The 13275-nt window shown below is 41.1% G+C and overlaps 1 protein-coding gene across 1 annotated transcript; it reads left to right on the top strand.

Annotated features, from left to right (window-relative positions):
* Nucleotides 1–2017: 2017 nt before the first annotated feature.
* cyb5r2 (cytochrome b5 reductase 2) lies at nucleotides 2018–7304 on the top strand. The gene is made up of 9 exons (XM_021602882.3): nucleotides 2018–2248; nucleotides 2512–2655; nucleotides 2920–2992; nucleotides 3179–3285; nucleotides 3482–3611; nucleotides 3778–3861; nucleotides 4061–4146; nucleotides 4422–4521; nucleotides 6655–7304. The coding sequence occupies exons 1-9, from the start codon at nucleotides 2237–2239 to the stop codon at nucleotides 6825–6827; spliced, it is 909 nt and encodes a 302-aa protein (XP_021458557.1). The 5' UTR covers nucleotides 2018–2236; the 3' UTR covers nucleotides 6828–7304.
* Nucleotides 7305–13275: the final 5971 nt, after the last annotated feature.

Raw genomic sequence — 13275 nt, forward strand, 5'->3', positions numbered from 1 at the left:
TTAGCACAATGAGTGTTGTTCTTAAAAGTTGAAGTGGAAACGGGTTATGTGTATGTATAAATATGACATTACCTCATTAAAATGTCTGCACATCAGGGAAATATTTGCTGGAAATGTGTGTGGGTGGCAACATTCCCCATCCAACCTGACAGAGCTTGAGAGGATCTGCAGAGAGGAATGGGAGAAACTCCCCAAATACAGGTGTGCCAAGCTTGTAGCGTCGTACCCAAGAAGACTTGATGCTGTAATCGCTGCCAAAGGTGCTTCAACAAAGTACTGAGTAAAGGGTCTGAATACTTATGTAAATGTGATATTTATTTTGTATTTATTTTTTAATAAATATGAAACTATTTCTAAACCTTTTTTGCTTTGTCATTATGGGGTATTGTGTGTAGATTGATTGAGGGGAAAAAAACGATTTAATCAATTATAGAATATGGGTGTAACGTAACAAAATGTGGGAACAGTCAAGGGTTCTGAATACTTTCCGAATGCACTGTATATGATGTAAAGAAGAACAGTAGTCTATTTTGTATTTGTGTATATTATTAGGTATCCCCATTAGCTGCTGCCAAGGTAGCAGCTACTCTTGCTGGGGTCCAACCACATTAAGGCACGTCATACAAAAAAAGAAAACAGTACATCATATAACATTACACCATTACATATCCACTACATAAAATGTACAGTATATACCGGGTGGTTTGAGCCTTCAATATCACCACAGTATGTGTGGGTGTGTGTCTCTTCACAGTACGCTGTTCCATAAGGGGTAGTTTTATCCAGGTTTTTTTCAATCTGATTTTAATAATGCACAGCTATTTTCAGGTCTCTTTCAAAGATGTTCGATCGGGCTCTGGCTGAAGAACGTTCAGAGACTTGTCCCGAAGCCAATCCAGCTGTATGCTTAGGGTCTTTGTACTGTTGGAAGGTGAACCTTCATCCCAGTCTGAGGTCCTTAGTGCTCTGGAGTAGGTGTTCATCAAGGACTTCATCCAGACTAGTCTCACAGTCCCTGCCGCTGAAAAACATACCCACAGCATGATGCTGCCACCACCATGCTTCATCGTAGAGATGGTGCCAGGTTTCCTCCATCGTGACTTTTGACATTCAGGCCAAAGAGTTCAATCTTGGTTTCATCAGACCAGAGAATCTTGTTTCTCATGGTCTGTGAGTCTTTAGGTGCCTTTTGGCAAGCTCCAGGCGGGCTGTCATGTGCCTTTTACTGATGAGTGGCTTCCGCCTGGTCACTCTACCATAAAGGCCTGATTGGGGGAGTGCTGGGGAGATGGTTGTCCTTCTGGAAGGTTCTCCCATCTCCACAGAGGAACTCTAGAGCTCTGTCAGAGTGACCATCGGGTTCCTGGTCACCAAACTGTGCCTCGACACAATCCTGTCCCTGAGCTCTGTGGACAATTCCTTTGACCCCATGGCTTGCTTTTTGCTACTCTGTGGGACTTTATATGGACAAGTTTGTACCTTTCCAAATCATGTCCAATCAGTTGAATTTACCACATGTGAACTCCTATCAGGTTGTAGAAACATCTCAAGGATGATCAATGGAAACTGGATGCACATGAGCTCCATTTCTAGTCTCATAGCCAAGAGTCTGAATACTTGTGTAAATAAGGTATTTCAGTTTTTTATTTGTAATAAATGATAACAATTTCTAAAAACCTGTTTTCACTTTGTCATTATGGGGTATTGTGTGTCGATTGATGAGGGGGAACAAATAATTTAATCAATTTTAGAATAACGCTGTAACATAACAAAATGTGTAAAAAGTCAAGGAGTCAGAATACTTTCCGAATGCACTGTATACCAAATTGCATGAATCTAGTTCAACAGTCCAGAAGTTATAAGCCTAAGTGTGCTATAGTGTCATAAACTTGCTTGCAGCTATTTTCATTGATCAGACCATTTCTAAACCAGTGTCCCAACCCCTGAGGGATCTGAGAGTGGTGTGATTTTGGACCATTCACCTCTACATGTATGGATTACTCAGCTGTTCGTCGTCATGGCTTTGTCATAGTGATTTCTTCTCTCCTATTGGTCCGTCAGCCCTCTATTACCTTTCCTCCAGCTGGCTCCCCCTCCCCTAGGTGTCCTTGGTGCAAAGGTCTGACTCCAGGGCCAGAGCCTAGCTCAGCCCAAACTCACTGCCTGGATCCTGATCACACTGACCACACTGCAGAGGCAGACAGAGAGCAACACACCTGACACGCACTTACCCGTCATGGAGAGTCTGGTGAGAATGAGTCTTTACTCTACTTTATTTGTCACTTCTTTCCTTTCTTCCTATTTGCCACATACACTCAAATAAAAGGTGACATTTTGCACTGTCAACTCGTTTAAAATATTTGATCTCAAATCCAAAATACTGGAGTATAGAGGCAAATTCAATGTTTTCGCTTCACTGTCCAAATAAATACATAGGGGAGTGAATTTGTCAGTCCACTGCGTTTTCCACCATATTCTGTATTCATGGTTGTCCATGATTTTTATTGGCAGACAGTACCTGTTGTGGTTGGAACGTCTGTGGTGGTCCTCTCTGGGCTCTACTTTCTCCTCCGAGGTGATAAGAAGAAGAAGCCGCTTCCACAGACACTACAAGACTCTACAGTTAAATATCCACTGCCACTCATAGAGAAAGAGGTTCGCCTAGAGTTACATGCTTTTCTCTACTTGTTTTAAGAGTTAGTATGATCCTATACCTGCAAGGAAATCATTCTGATAATTCTGATTCTGACACAGGATTGTCACAAATAATTGATTGATTGAAATAATAGTTCAAGTTTACCTTTAAGCTGCTATTAACTGCTGTCTGCCAATGATATTCAAATGCAGGATATTCCCACCCACAAAGCTTTTTGAATGGCTGAAAAGTTACAGTACTCCCATTTTGCTGTTTCTGCGCAGGATATAAGCCATGATACAAAGCGCTTTCGCTTTGGCCTTCCCTCTCCCACACATGTCCTTGGACTGCCAGTAGGTACTGAGGCTACACTACACACCCACCTCATTGATCAGGCAGTGCAACAGCACCAATATCCTATCAGGCCAGAGACCTACTTATCTGGGCATATCAGGACATATAAATACCACAAGAGCTGACTGAGAAGATAGTACTATCCCGCTCCTGCCCCTTTCACCCCATGTACCCTTTCCGCCCATCCAGGACAGCATGTGTACCTGTCAGCTAAGGTGAATGGGAGCCTGGTCATCCGGGCCTACACTCCTGTCTCCAGTGATGAGGACCAGGGCTTTGTGGACCTGGTGGTCAAGGTACTCTTATTCAACAGCCCATTCAACAGATCATTTGAGTTTGTTCAGACTTGTTACAATATAACAGCAAGGATCTGACACCATAAAGATGGATGGATGTGTATGAATGGTTAGAATTGCATTTCAATCCGTTGAATGACTTGTAAGACTATTCATCATTTGACATTGATCTTAACTTGTGCCCATGTTTTCCAAGGTGTACTACAAAAACACTCATCCTAACTATCCTGACGGAGGAAAGATGTCCCAGTACCTGGACGCCATGAGCATTGGGGACAAAATAGATTTCAGAGGACCCAATGGACTCCTTGTATACACAGGAAATGGTGTGTGTGTCTGTGTGTGCGTGTGATCGAGACATTCTAGTCATGTATACTATGGTGTTTCATCATGACATTATCATTTTGTGACCAACAGAGGGCAGTGTATTACAATGCACCAGCCCTTTCTCAATTTACTTAATTTTAAACAGATTTCTCCCTTAATTTTAAGGCAAATTTGCCATTCGACCTGATAAGAAGTCTGAGGCCAAGGTCCGCAAGTTTAAACATGTGGGAATGATCGCTGGTGGAACAGGTATGGACCTCATATCTTTAAAATGTACGTGTCATGTATTTATACAGAAATATGTGCGTAGCATAAATCTTTCGGAATGAGATGTCTTTTTCTTCTTGATGAAAACAAGATTTGTGTAACTGTTTCAGCACAATTCATGTGTTCTGGGAAGCAGACGTGAAAATTATAAATTGGCATAAATGTCCTGGTGCTTTTTCAGGGATTACCCCCATGCTGCAGCTGATTCGCAGTATTACAGGAGACCCTGCAGACAACACCAAGTGCTCGCTCATATTTGCTAACCAGGTCAGTCGCACCAGTGCACAGGGAAGTGTGGATTCTTGTCCAAATCTGAGGAAGAACCTAAGTCATATCCCACACACTATGAACCATCATGGTGGATTATCAATGAAGTGGGCACAAAGCTTGTTATGAATACGAAATCGGTGACAATCATCTGATGATAGACAACCAAGATCAGTGTCACCTTTTAGAATGGTCTAACAAAACTCAATGACATACGCCAGTGACATACATATGTCACACCTGTAAACCTTAATCTAATGATGATTCTCCCCCAGACTGACAAGGATATCCTACTGCGGGATGAACTAGAGGAGGTGCTGAAGAGTCACTCTGACCAACTCAACCTGTCCTACACTCTGGACAAGCCTCCACAGGGTAAGACCATAGTGTTCCATAATGACAAAGAGAAAGCTACGGGGTTGTCATGGGCTAATGCCATTCTATTGTCCTTTTTGAACGGCAACAAATCATTTTTACCATGCTGTCTTACCATATTATAATACCCTTTGTATGGTGACGAGAACAACAAAAAATCTTAAAAGGTGCACCTGCAGCAACCCTTTTCAACTGGTTTATTAAATTGTTACTGTTGTACAGTAAACTGCAAGCTGAATCAATGGAAAACATTTCCCCCTTCAGTCATATCCCAACATTACTATGATCTTAATGTTCTATTTATATTATGTTTTGCACTGTGACCCACCAGCTATACTGTAGCTCCCTCGTATGGTACAGTATGCAAATGAAAATACGGCTAATTGTCTGTCCTGGAACTCGTTAATTAGTTCCACAAGAAGGAAGCTCACAGTTCCCTGTGAGAACAGTTCTCTGATATACGAGTGAGATGTATCACTATGGGATTTTTTCCAGGCGGATCACTACTGAAAATAACCAATCACACAATGTATTTCGGAGACAGACAGGTTGAGTGAGCACCTCCCCCTTTATTAGGTTGTACTCCCCTCTGGTTATTCTCAAGCATGCCTGTCTTCCTTGCGCTTTTGAAAGCAGAGAATTTTTACCCCCATTTTCTCCCCAATTTCGTGTTATCCAACTGGCACCATGGAAAGCCCTGGTGCCAGTGTGTTGCCCTCTCCCTGCCACGAAGCCTTGGCTCGTGGAGGGGTAGAATGGGTTGCCAAGGTACCCAGGTCTGCGGGGCAGGTAGAAGTTGAAGGCTTCACTTTCCTTCTTGCGAAGTTCTCAATTTTGTCACATGGCGGTGACAACGGGCCCAAACAGTTCCTTCAGCTCGATAGGAGCATCAAGGGAATCTGCATTTTCTTTGTCCGGAGGCTGGACACAAGCCCATCTCTAGCAGCAAATCATCCTGGTTAGCCAACAGTAGCGACGTTATGTTCTACGCCCGTACTGAATGTGCCGCAGACATGTAGACCATTAAGGACATGGAGGAGCTTGGTTTTGCCAAATGTCTGGTAGTTGAGCCGTCACTGGCCAACCACCTCAATCCCAGTGCCTCGTAACTGACCGGCACTACTCTCCTTGGGAAGACTACCAGAGGTTTGCCAAAGCCCAGCTCCTCCATGTCCTTAACGTCCATGTTAGCAAAGTGCCTAGCCTCCTAGACTAAGGCTTGTCCCCAGTTGTCTAGCTTCCGATGCTCCGCTGAGGGCGGAGATTAGCCATGCCATCGTCATTTCCCTCGTCGATAACGAGGTCCCCGTCTCCTTCCCCCACTGCTATATCTTGAAGCAGCTGGTGGAGGTCATCTGGGTATCCATCACCTCGGCCCAGGTGGGTTGGGGTAGCCTCCTCGCTCGAAGGCTGAGGTCAGTAGTAGGAAATTCCCTACAGTGCGTGCAAGACTCGGGTTTGATATTTCGACAAACAAAGTGTTTCTCTCAATCGTCGAGCTGTGAAACCAGAATGGTCAGTCTAGTCAACACGGCACAAGGGAACGTGGGTTGAACTGAACGAGAGACGTGAGCTAGAAATTCTACCTTTCCAGGTAGAAAAGCTAGTTTGGTGGTTTTGCTGTCCTTGTTGTGCACTATCCAGCTTAGCTAAGCCTTTCAGCAAGAACTAGTCAAGTTTCCGTAGCTAGCCGTGTGACGCTAGCTACCATAGGAGACTTCATGAGTAGAAAAAATGCAAAAGAGCTTATTTTACACGAAGCAAAAACATTCCTTTCGGTTGGTTTGTTCAACACAAAAGATGAGAGCTAAGGTCCTACTTTCGGCGGCGTTAACCACAAAGGTTAGTCTGAAAATAGTAAAGCTGGAAGACCGGGATCATGTTGTGCTGAAGAGAGCCTCCGGAGCGTAGTGATCTTAGCAGGGAAGAGAGGCGAGAATAACCAGAGGATGGGCGAGTGGCACATTATAAAGGGGAAGGGGCTCAACCCATAGTGATACGTCGAAACAAGTATTTGAAAGCGAACATGTCTTCGCTAACAAGGTGTTATAATTTCATTGGCCTGCATAGCTGATCCTTATCTGTTGATTAAAAGCGTTGGAATTCAGCTTGTGTCCTTTCCTCTGATTACAGACTGGAAGTACAGCTCAGGATTTGTGAACGCTAATATGATGAAAGAGCACCTTCCCCCGGCATCCAACGATGTGCTTATTGTCATGTGTGGCCCACCCCCCATGATCCAGCATGCATGCCTCCCCAACCTTTCCACTCTGGGCTACAAGACAGAGAACACATTCACATACTAGTAACTCCCAGGCCCTTCAACTAGGCATAGAACCCCATATATACATTAAACTGCACCAGGACATTTGAGACCATTGGTTATATTGACTTATCTGTGTAGAATATAATGTAAAAGCCTACACTACAAGACCAAAGGGATATTTTCTAGGGGTTTTAATAAAAGAAATTGTAATATTTGCATGTTTAACATTCAAAGAACAGTTTGAACTGTTTTGTGTTAGAAAGACTGTAATAAGGTTGGTTGTGTTTTGGAATGTTTGGACTGTTCCAGTAACAATTTGTCTAGATAAGTATTGTCTCTAAATCTTTTTGACGTGCTATTTTTAACCCTCCTGCTGTGTTCGGGTTGAATTGGACCGATTTACAAGTTTTCTCTCTGAAAAATGTAGTTCATTTCATCTGATTGTCATAAGGTTCCATGACTTTTTCCACACAGGGCATCTGAAAACACAAAATACATTTTTATGATTTTCATTACATTTTGGGTGTTTTATTTACCGTTTGTACACCTGTAGTGTTCCCGGTCTTACGACAATTAGTGTATAAAAATGACTGGTCATTAGAAATAAATGGGTGAGATGACAATTAGTGTATACAAATGAGTTCAGGCACATGCCTTTTCATCAGATGGACACACTTCCTCTCCCAGACCCCCACATGCATGTGTGTTTGAGCGCACACACACACACACACACACACACACACGCCTCACTCGCCTTCTTGGCTTCCATGAAACCCCCACGGGAACCTTTCCCCCAATATAATCTTTCCCCCACGGGAACCACACCTGTTGGCATTCTCAAAAACAATCGCAACATTGTTTCAATAATATATAGAACTTTTCTCGCAGCTCTGGTACACAAAGCTTTTTTGAGTCCTTGTTCACAATTAATTCTGTGGCAGCACAATGACCAAAAGATATACTGTATGTGAGGCTTTTGGTCATATCTTTGATCATAACACTGGTGAGGAGAGAGTCCTTGTTCAACTTTGACACAAAGTAGTCTGTGATAAATAGCACAATACGTTTCATCTGAGTATTTGTTATAGTAAAAATAATCCATACATTATGCTTTTTCTAAACTCAAAAATGAGTTGTATGAGCTCAGGTCAATGAGGCCTACAGGCCATAAATAGCAAATAGAAGTTCAAAACTTGTAATGTTCACAAGAACTTAAGTTGAAAAAAAAATCTAACACAACATCAGGTGATAATATATGTATTATTATGGATTTCTAATCAGCTATAATGGGGTGGTCATTTTGGACCGAGAACACAGAATTAATTAACATGAAATGAACACAACAGGAGGGTTAATCATTAAATCCATTTCTAAACATAGTCTGTCTTTGTGGTATTGGGTAAAAAGAGTAATATCATTATTTGCACCTACTTATACTGTACAGTCACCTACAAAATTAATGGCAACCTTGATAAAGATGCGCAAAAAAATACTCTATAATATAAATACAAATACTGAACTATATTGTATGTTCAAAACAATGGGGATTTTTTTTAAGCTAAAAGAATTGATCAGAGAAAGAGAAGTAATAAAAACAATTCTCAAAAAGGTGGGTGTCAAAATGACTGGCACCCCTTAAGATTCTTTTAAATAAAATCAAACAAAATTAAATCTGCATTAACATTGTACTTTTTTTGTTCATCTTAGCTTAAGGAACAGCATTGTGGCCTTCAAAACTTCTTGTTTCAAAGGGGTTTAAAAATGTGGTTAAATCAATTTGTCATCCAGAACCATGGGGAAAGGCAAATAACTCACAAACGAAAAGAGACAAATAGTTTTTGAACTCCATAAATCAGGCAATGGGTGCAAACAAATATCAAAAACTATAAATGTACCACTTACCACTATTGGGGTAATAATTCAAGTGGCATTCCATTCTCCTTTTCACCTAATTTAACACCTGATTTACACACCTCTCAATATGTGGTCCAGGTATGTCATATTATAGTACAGGTAGGGGGGTGGGCCTTCCCTCTTTCTTTTCTATATTTCTCCTCTATTGGATGCCCTACTCCTTGAAGTTTGCAGTTGTGTCTAAAATACACAATTTTGCTCAAAACATATTTTTTGTGTGTACTTCGCTTTTCAACAGTAAAAGTTCAAACATCTTTAAGAAGATTAAAGCCACTGGAACATGGTTCCATGCCAATAAGCTATTTGGAAGGGTTGCCAGAAAAATATACTTTATTGCGCATCCAACAAATGTAAACGCCTGGGCCTCATTTATCAATCACACTTAGGCACAAATCCGTGCGTAAGCCACGTGTGGGATCATTTCCACACAAAGGGTGAGATTTATCAATATGAACGTTGTCTTGAGTGTGCTTACATTTACTTACTGCCGTGTGTACACACAGTACCAAATGGTGGAATAAGGGAACTGCTTGTCAAGCATAGAACGGGCTTGTAAAACTTTGTTGTCTCTATCTTGAATGGTTCAAGAGTTATTGTTGTTGAGTTATTTTATCTGATTACACCGAAATATGCTATCAGAAGAAATCGGGTGAAATAAGAAACGAGTGAACGGAGACTATATCACTATATCCAATCAGAGCAGCAGGATCAACGTACGGCCCGCCCTTCTCTTTAAAGACATGCAAACTAGCAAATGTAGTTATTTAGTACACAGGCATACACGGTACACGATACTGAGAAGGAAGATGATGCGCTGTTGTTGTGTCGGCTGCCTTCTTGACAACTCTCCACCATTATTACAATATTGTTCTAAATTCAATCACCCTCTTCACCCTCCTCATTATTTTTGCCTGTGCTGCCCCATCTGCTCCTCTGCGTCTGAGTATCCAAGCAACGGCTCCGTTTGGGCTGATCAATGGCAAGACAAGAGAGAGCTATTAGCTGGCGTTAGCTAGCTACTTTTTGTCACTCAAAACTCTGAAAACACAGCTGTAACTTTTGATTGGTAGCAGATAATTATTTTCTGATTCCAGATTTGAATAGCAGAGAAGTAGACAAAGATGTCATACCAACTAACTTTTTGGGTGACTTGTTGGGAAAGCGGTCAATTTCAGTTGTTTATAAAAAGTTACAGAAAATGGTGTTGATGCAGTTACTTAAACAGTTGTAAAGTTTTATCAGTACCAGATCATTTTGTTCGGCTTTCAGACTTGAATAGCAGGGCAGTAGGCCAAGATGTCATACTGTCTAACTTTTAGTCTAAGTTGGGAAAGTTGTTGGGAAAGTAGTCAAAGTAGCTTGTTTCTGTCAAAAGTTGTTATATTCACAGTGAATGGAATGTTGGAAGTCATGATGTCACAATAGAAGCTTTAGAATGTTGAAGAAATCCCATGAAAGTGGATGAAGTTCAAAAAGTATAAATAGTATCAAAAAGTTGTATACAAGCACAATATTCCAGACCAGCCTGCACGTTTTAAAGTTTGAATGGTGTTTCTAGCTTAAACGGTGTAAGAGTAGTGGCGCTGTAAAGAATAATAATAACTAAGTCAGAATAAGTAGTACAATATTTAAAGTGTGTCTCATTTTTATCAAGGGTGGCAAATCAAATCAAATTGTATTCATCACATGCACTGAATACAACATGTGTAGACATTACAGTGAAATGCTTACTTGGTGCTCTGGTCTTGCGGTAACAGAGAGAACAGTCTATGACTAGGGTGGCTGGAGTCTTTGAACATTTTTAGGGCCTTCCTCTGACACCGCCTGGTATAGAGGTCCTGGATGGCAGGAAGCTTTGCTCTAGTGATGTACTGGGCCGTACGCACTACCCTCTGTAGTGCCTTGTGGTCGTAGGCCGAGCAGTTGGCAAACCAGGCAGTAATGCAACCAATCAGGAGGCTCTTGATGGTGCAGCTGTAGAACCTTTTGAGGATCTGAGGACCCATGCCAAATCTTTTCAGTCTCCTGAGGGGGAATAGGTTTTGTCGTACTTTCTTCACGACTGTCTTGGTGTGCTTGGACCCTGTTTGTTTGTTGGTTCGTTTGTTGGTGCCAGGACACCAAGGAACTTGAAGCTCTCAACCTGCTCCGATACAACCCCGTTGATGAGAATGGGGGCGTGCTCGGGTCCTCTTTTTCCTGTAGTCCACAATCATCTCCTTTGTCTTGATCACGTTGAGGGAGAGGTTTTTGTCCTGGCATCACACGGCCAGGTCTCTGGCTGTGTCGTCGTTGTCGGTGATCAGGCCTACCACTGTTGTGTCATCGGCAAACTTATTGATGGTGTTGGAGTCGTGCTTGGCCGTGCAGTAATGAGTGAACAGGGAATACATAAGGGGACTGAGCACGCATCCCTGAGGGCGGATGTGTTGTTACCTACCCTTACCACCTGGGGACAGCCGGTCAGGAAGTCCAGGATCCAGTTGTAGAGGGAGGTGTTTAGTCCCAGGGTCCTTAGTTTATTGATTGAGGGCACTATCATTTTGGAGATGACTAACTTGAGGCTATAGGAAATTTGCATTTTTAAACACAAATCCCTTAATTTACAATTATGTAAGCCACATTAATAACTTTATTTGTGTAGCGCTTTTCAATACAAGTAACGCAGCGCTTCACATCGTAAAATAATATAATTAAATAAAAGTACTGAATGTTAGCTTTAATTTGAGGTTATTTTCATCAATATCGGGTTAACCGTTTAGAAATTACAGCACTTTTTGCACATAGTCCACCCATTTTAGGGGACCAAACATATTGGGACAAATTCACTTACAGTATATGTGTATTAAAGTAGTAAAAAGTATTTGGTCCTCTATTGCTTCTGAACACGTCTACATTAATGTGGATGCTACCATGAGTGCGAAAGTTACAGACGCACAAATATCATACCCCCCAATACATGCTAATCTCTCCCTATTACAATAACAGGGGAGGTTAGCATTTTGTGGGGTATAATATTTGTGCCTCTAACTTTTTCACTCATCATTATTCAAGATTCATTCAGGATTATCTGTAATCATGGTACAGTAGCATCCACATTAATGTAGAAGGGTTTAGAAACATGTTCTCCAAAATGACAATACATTATTTACCATTAACTTCTATTGGGCACAAAACAATCTGAAACACAACCAACATAAACTGCAAATGCATCCAACAACTTTGTAGTCACAAGCTTGACGTAGTCATTGTGTGCTAGGAATAGGGGACCAAATACAAAATATTGCCTACTTTTTTACACATAAGAGAATTTGTCCCGATAATTTTGGTCCCCTAAAATGTGGGGACTATGTACAAAAAGTTCTGTAATGGGTCAAAGTCAAAGAAGACACAATGGTTTCTGTCCGTAGGTTTTACATTGATGGACAAATCTGGGTTCTAGCAAGGTTAGGGCCAAATAAAACTACCTTGGATTTCTTATCATTGAGTTGGAATAACAATTCAGACACCCAACATTTGATGTCAGCAAGACACTTTTGGTGGGTTGTTAAACCAAATCCCTTTCTCTGAGCATTTGTATTAGTATAAAATAATATATTTAATTGGGAGATGACTGTATATTGAAACACAAATCATTTGAGCATAATTCTCAACATTAGAGGACAACCGATTAATCGGCTTGGCCGACTAATTCGGGCCGATTTCAAGTTTTCATATCAAATCGGTAATCGGCCTTTTTGGACGCCAATTATGGCCGATTACATTGCAATCGATGAGGAGACTGAGTGGCAGGCTTGACCACCTGTTACTTGACTGCAGCATCAGAAGGACCTTGTGGCTGCAAGGAGCCAATGTAAGTTGCTAGCTAGCATTAAACTTATCTTATAAAAAACTATCAATCTTCACATCACTAGTTAACTACACATGTTTGATGATATTACTAGGTTAAATAGCTTGTTCTGCATTGCATATCATCAATGCGGTGCCTATTAATTTATCATTGAATCACAGCCTACTTCAACTTGATGATTTAACAAAAGTGCATTCGTGAAAAAAATAATGTGCCTAACCATAAACATCAATGCCTTTCTTAAAATCAATATACAAGTATATTTTTTTAAACCTGCATATGTAGTTCAAAGAAATTAATGTTAGCAGGCAATATTAACTAGGGAAATTGTGTCACTTCTCTTGCGTTCAGTGCAAGCAGAGTCAGGGTATATGCAGCAGTTTGGGCCGCCTGGCTCGTTGCGAACTGTTGAAAGGCCATTTATTCCTAACAAGGACCGTAATTAATTTGCCAGAATTTTACATAATTATGGCATAACATTGAAGGTTGTGCAATGTAACAGCAATATTTAGACTTAGGGTTGCCACCCGTTCGATAAAATACGGAACGGTTCTGTATTTCACTGAAAGAATAAACGTTTTGTTTTCAAAATTATAGTTTCCGGATTTTACCATATTAATGACCAAAGGCTCGTATTTCTGCATGTTTATTATAATATTATAATTAAGTATATGATTTGATATTTGATAGAGTAGTCTGACTGAGCGGTGATAGGCAGCAGCAG

This window comes from Oncorhynchus mykiss, chromosome 1, assembly GCF_057628025.1.
Source record: "Oncorhynchus mykiss isolate SJ-2025 chromosome 1, ASM5762802v1, whole genome shotgun sequence".
Lineage (NCBI taxonomy): Eukaryota > Metazoa > Chordata > Actinopteri > Salmoniformes > Salmonidae > Oncorhynchus > Oncorhynchus mykiss.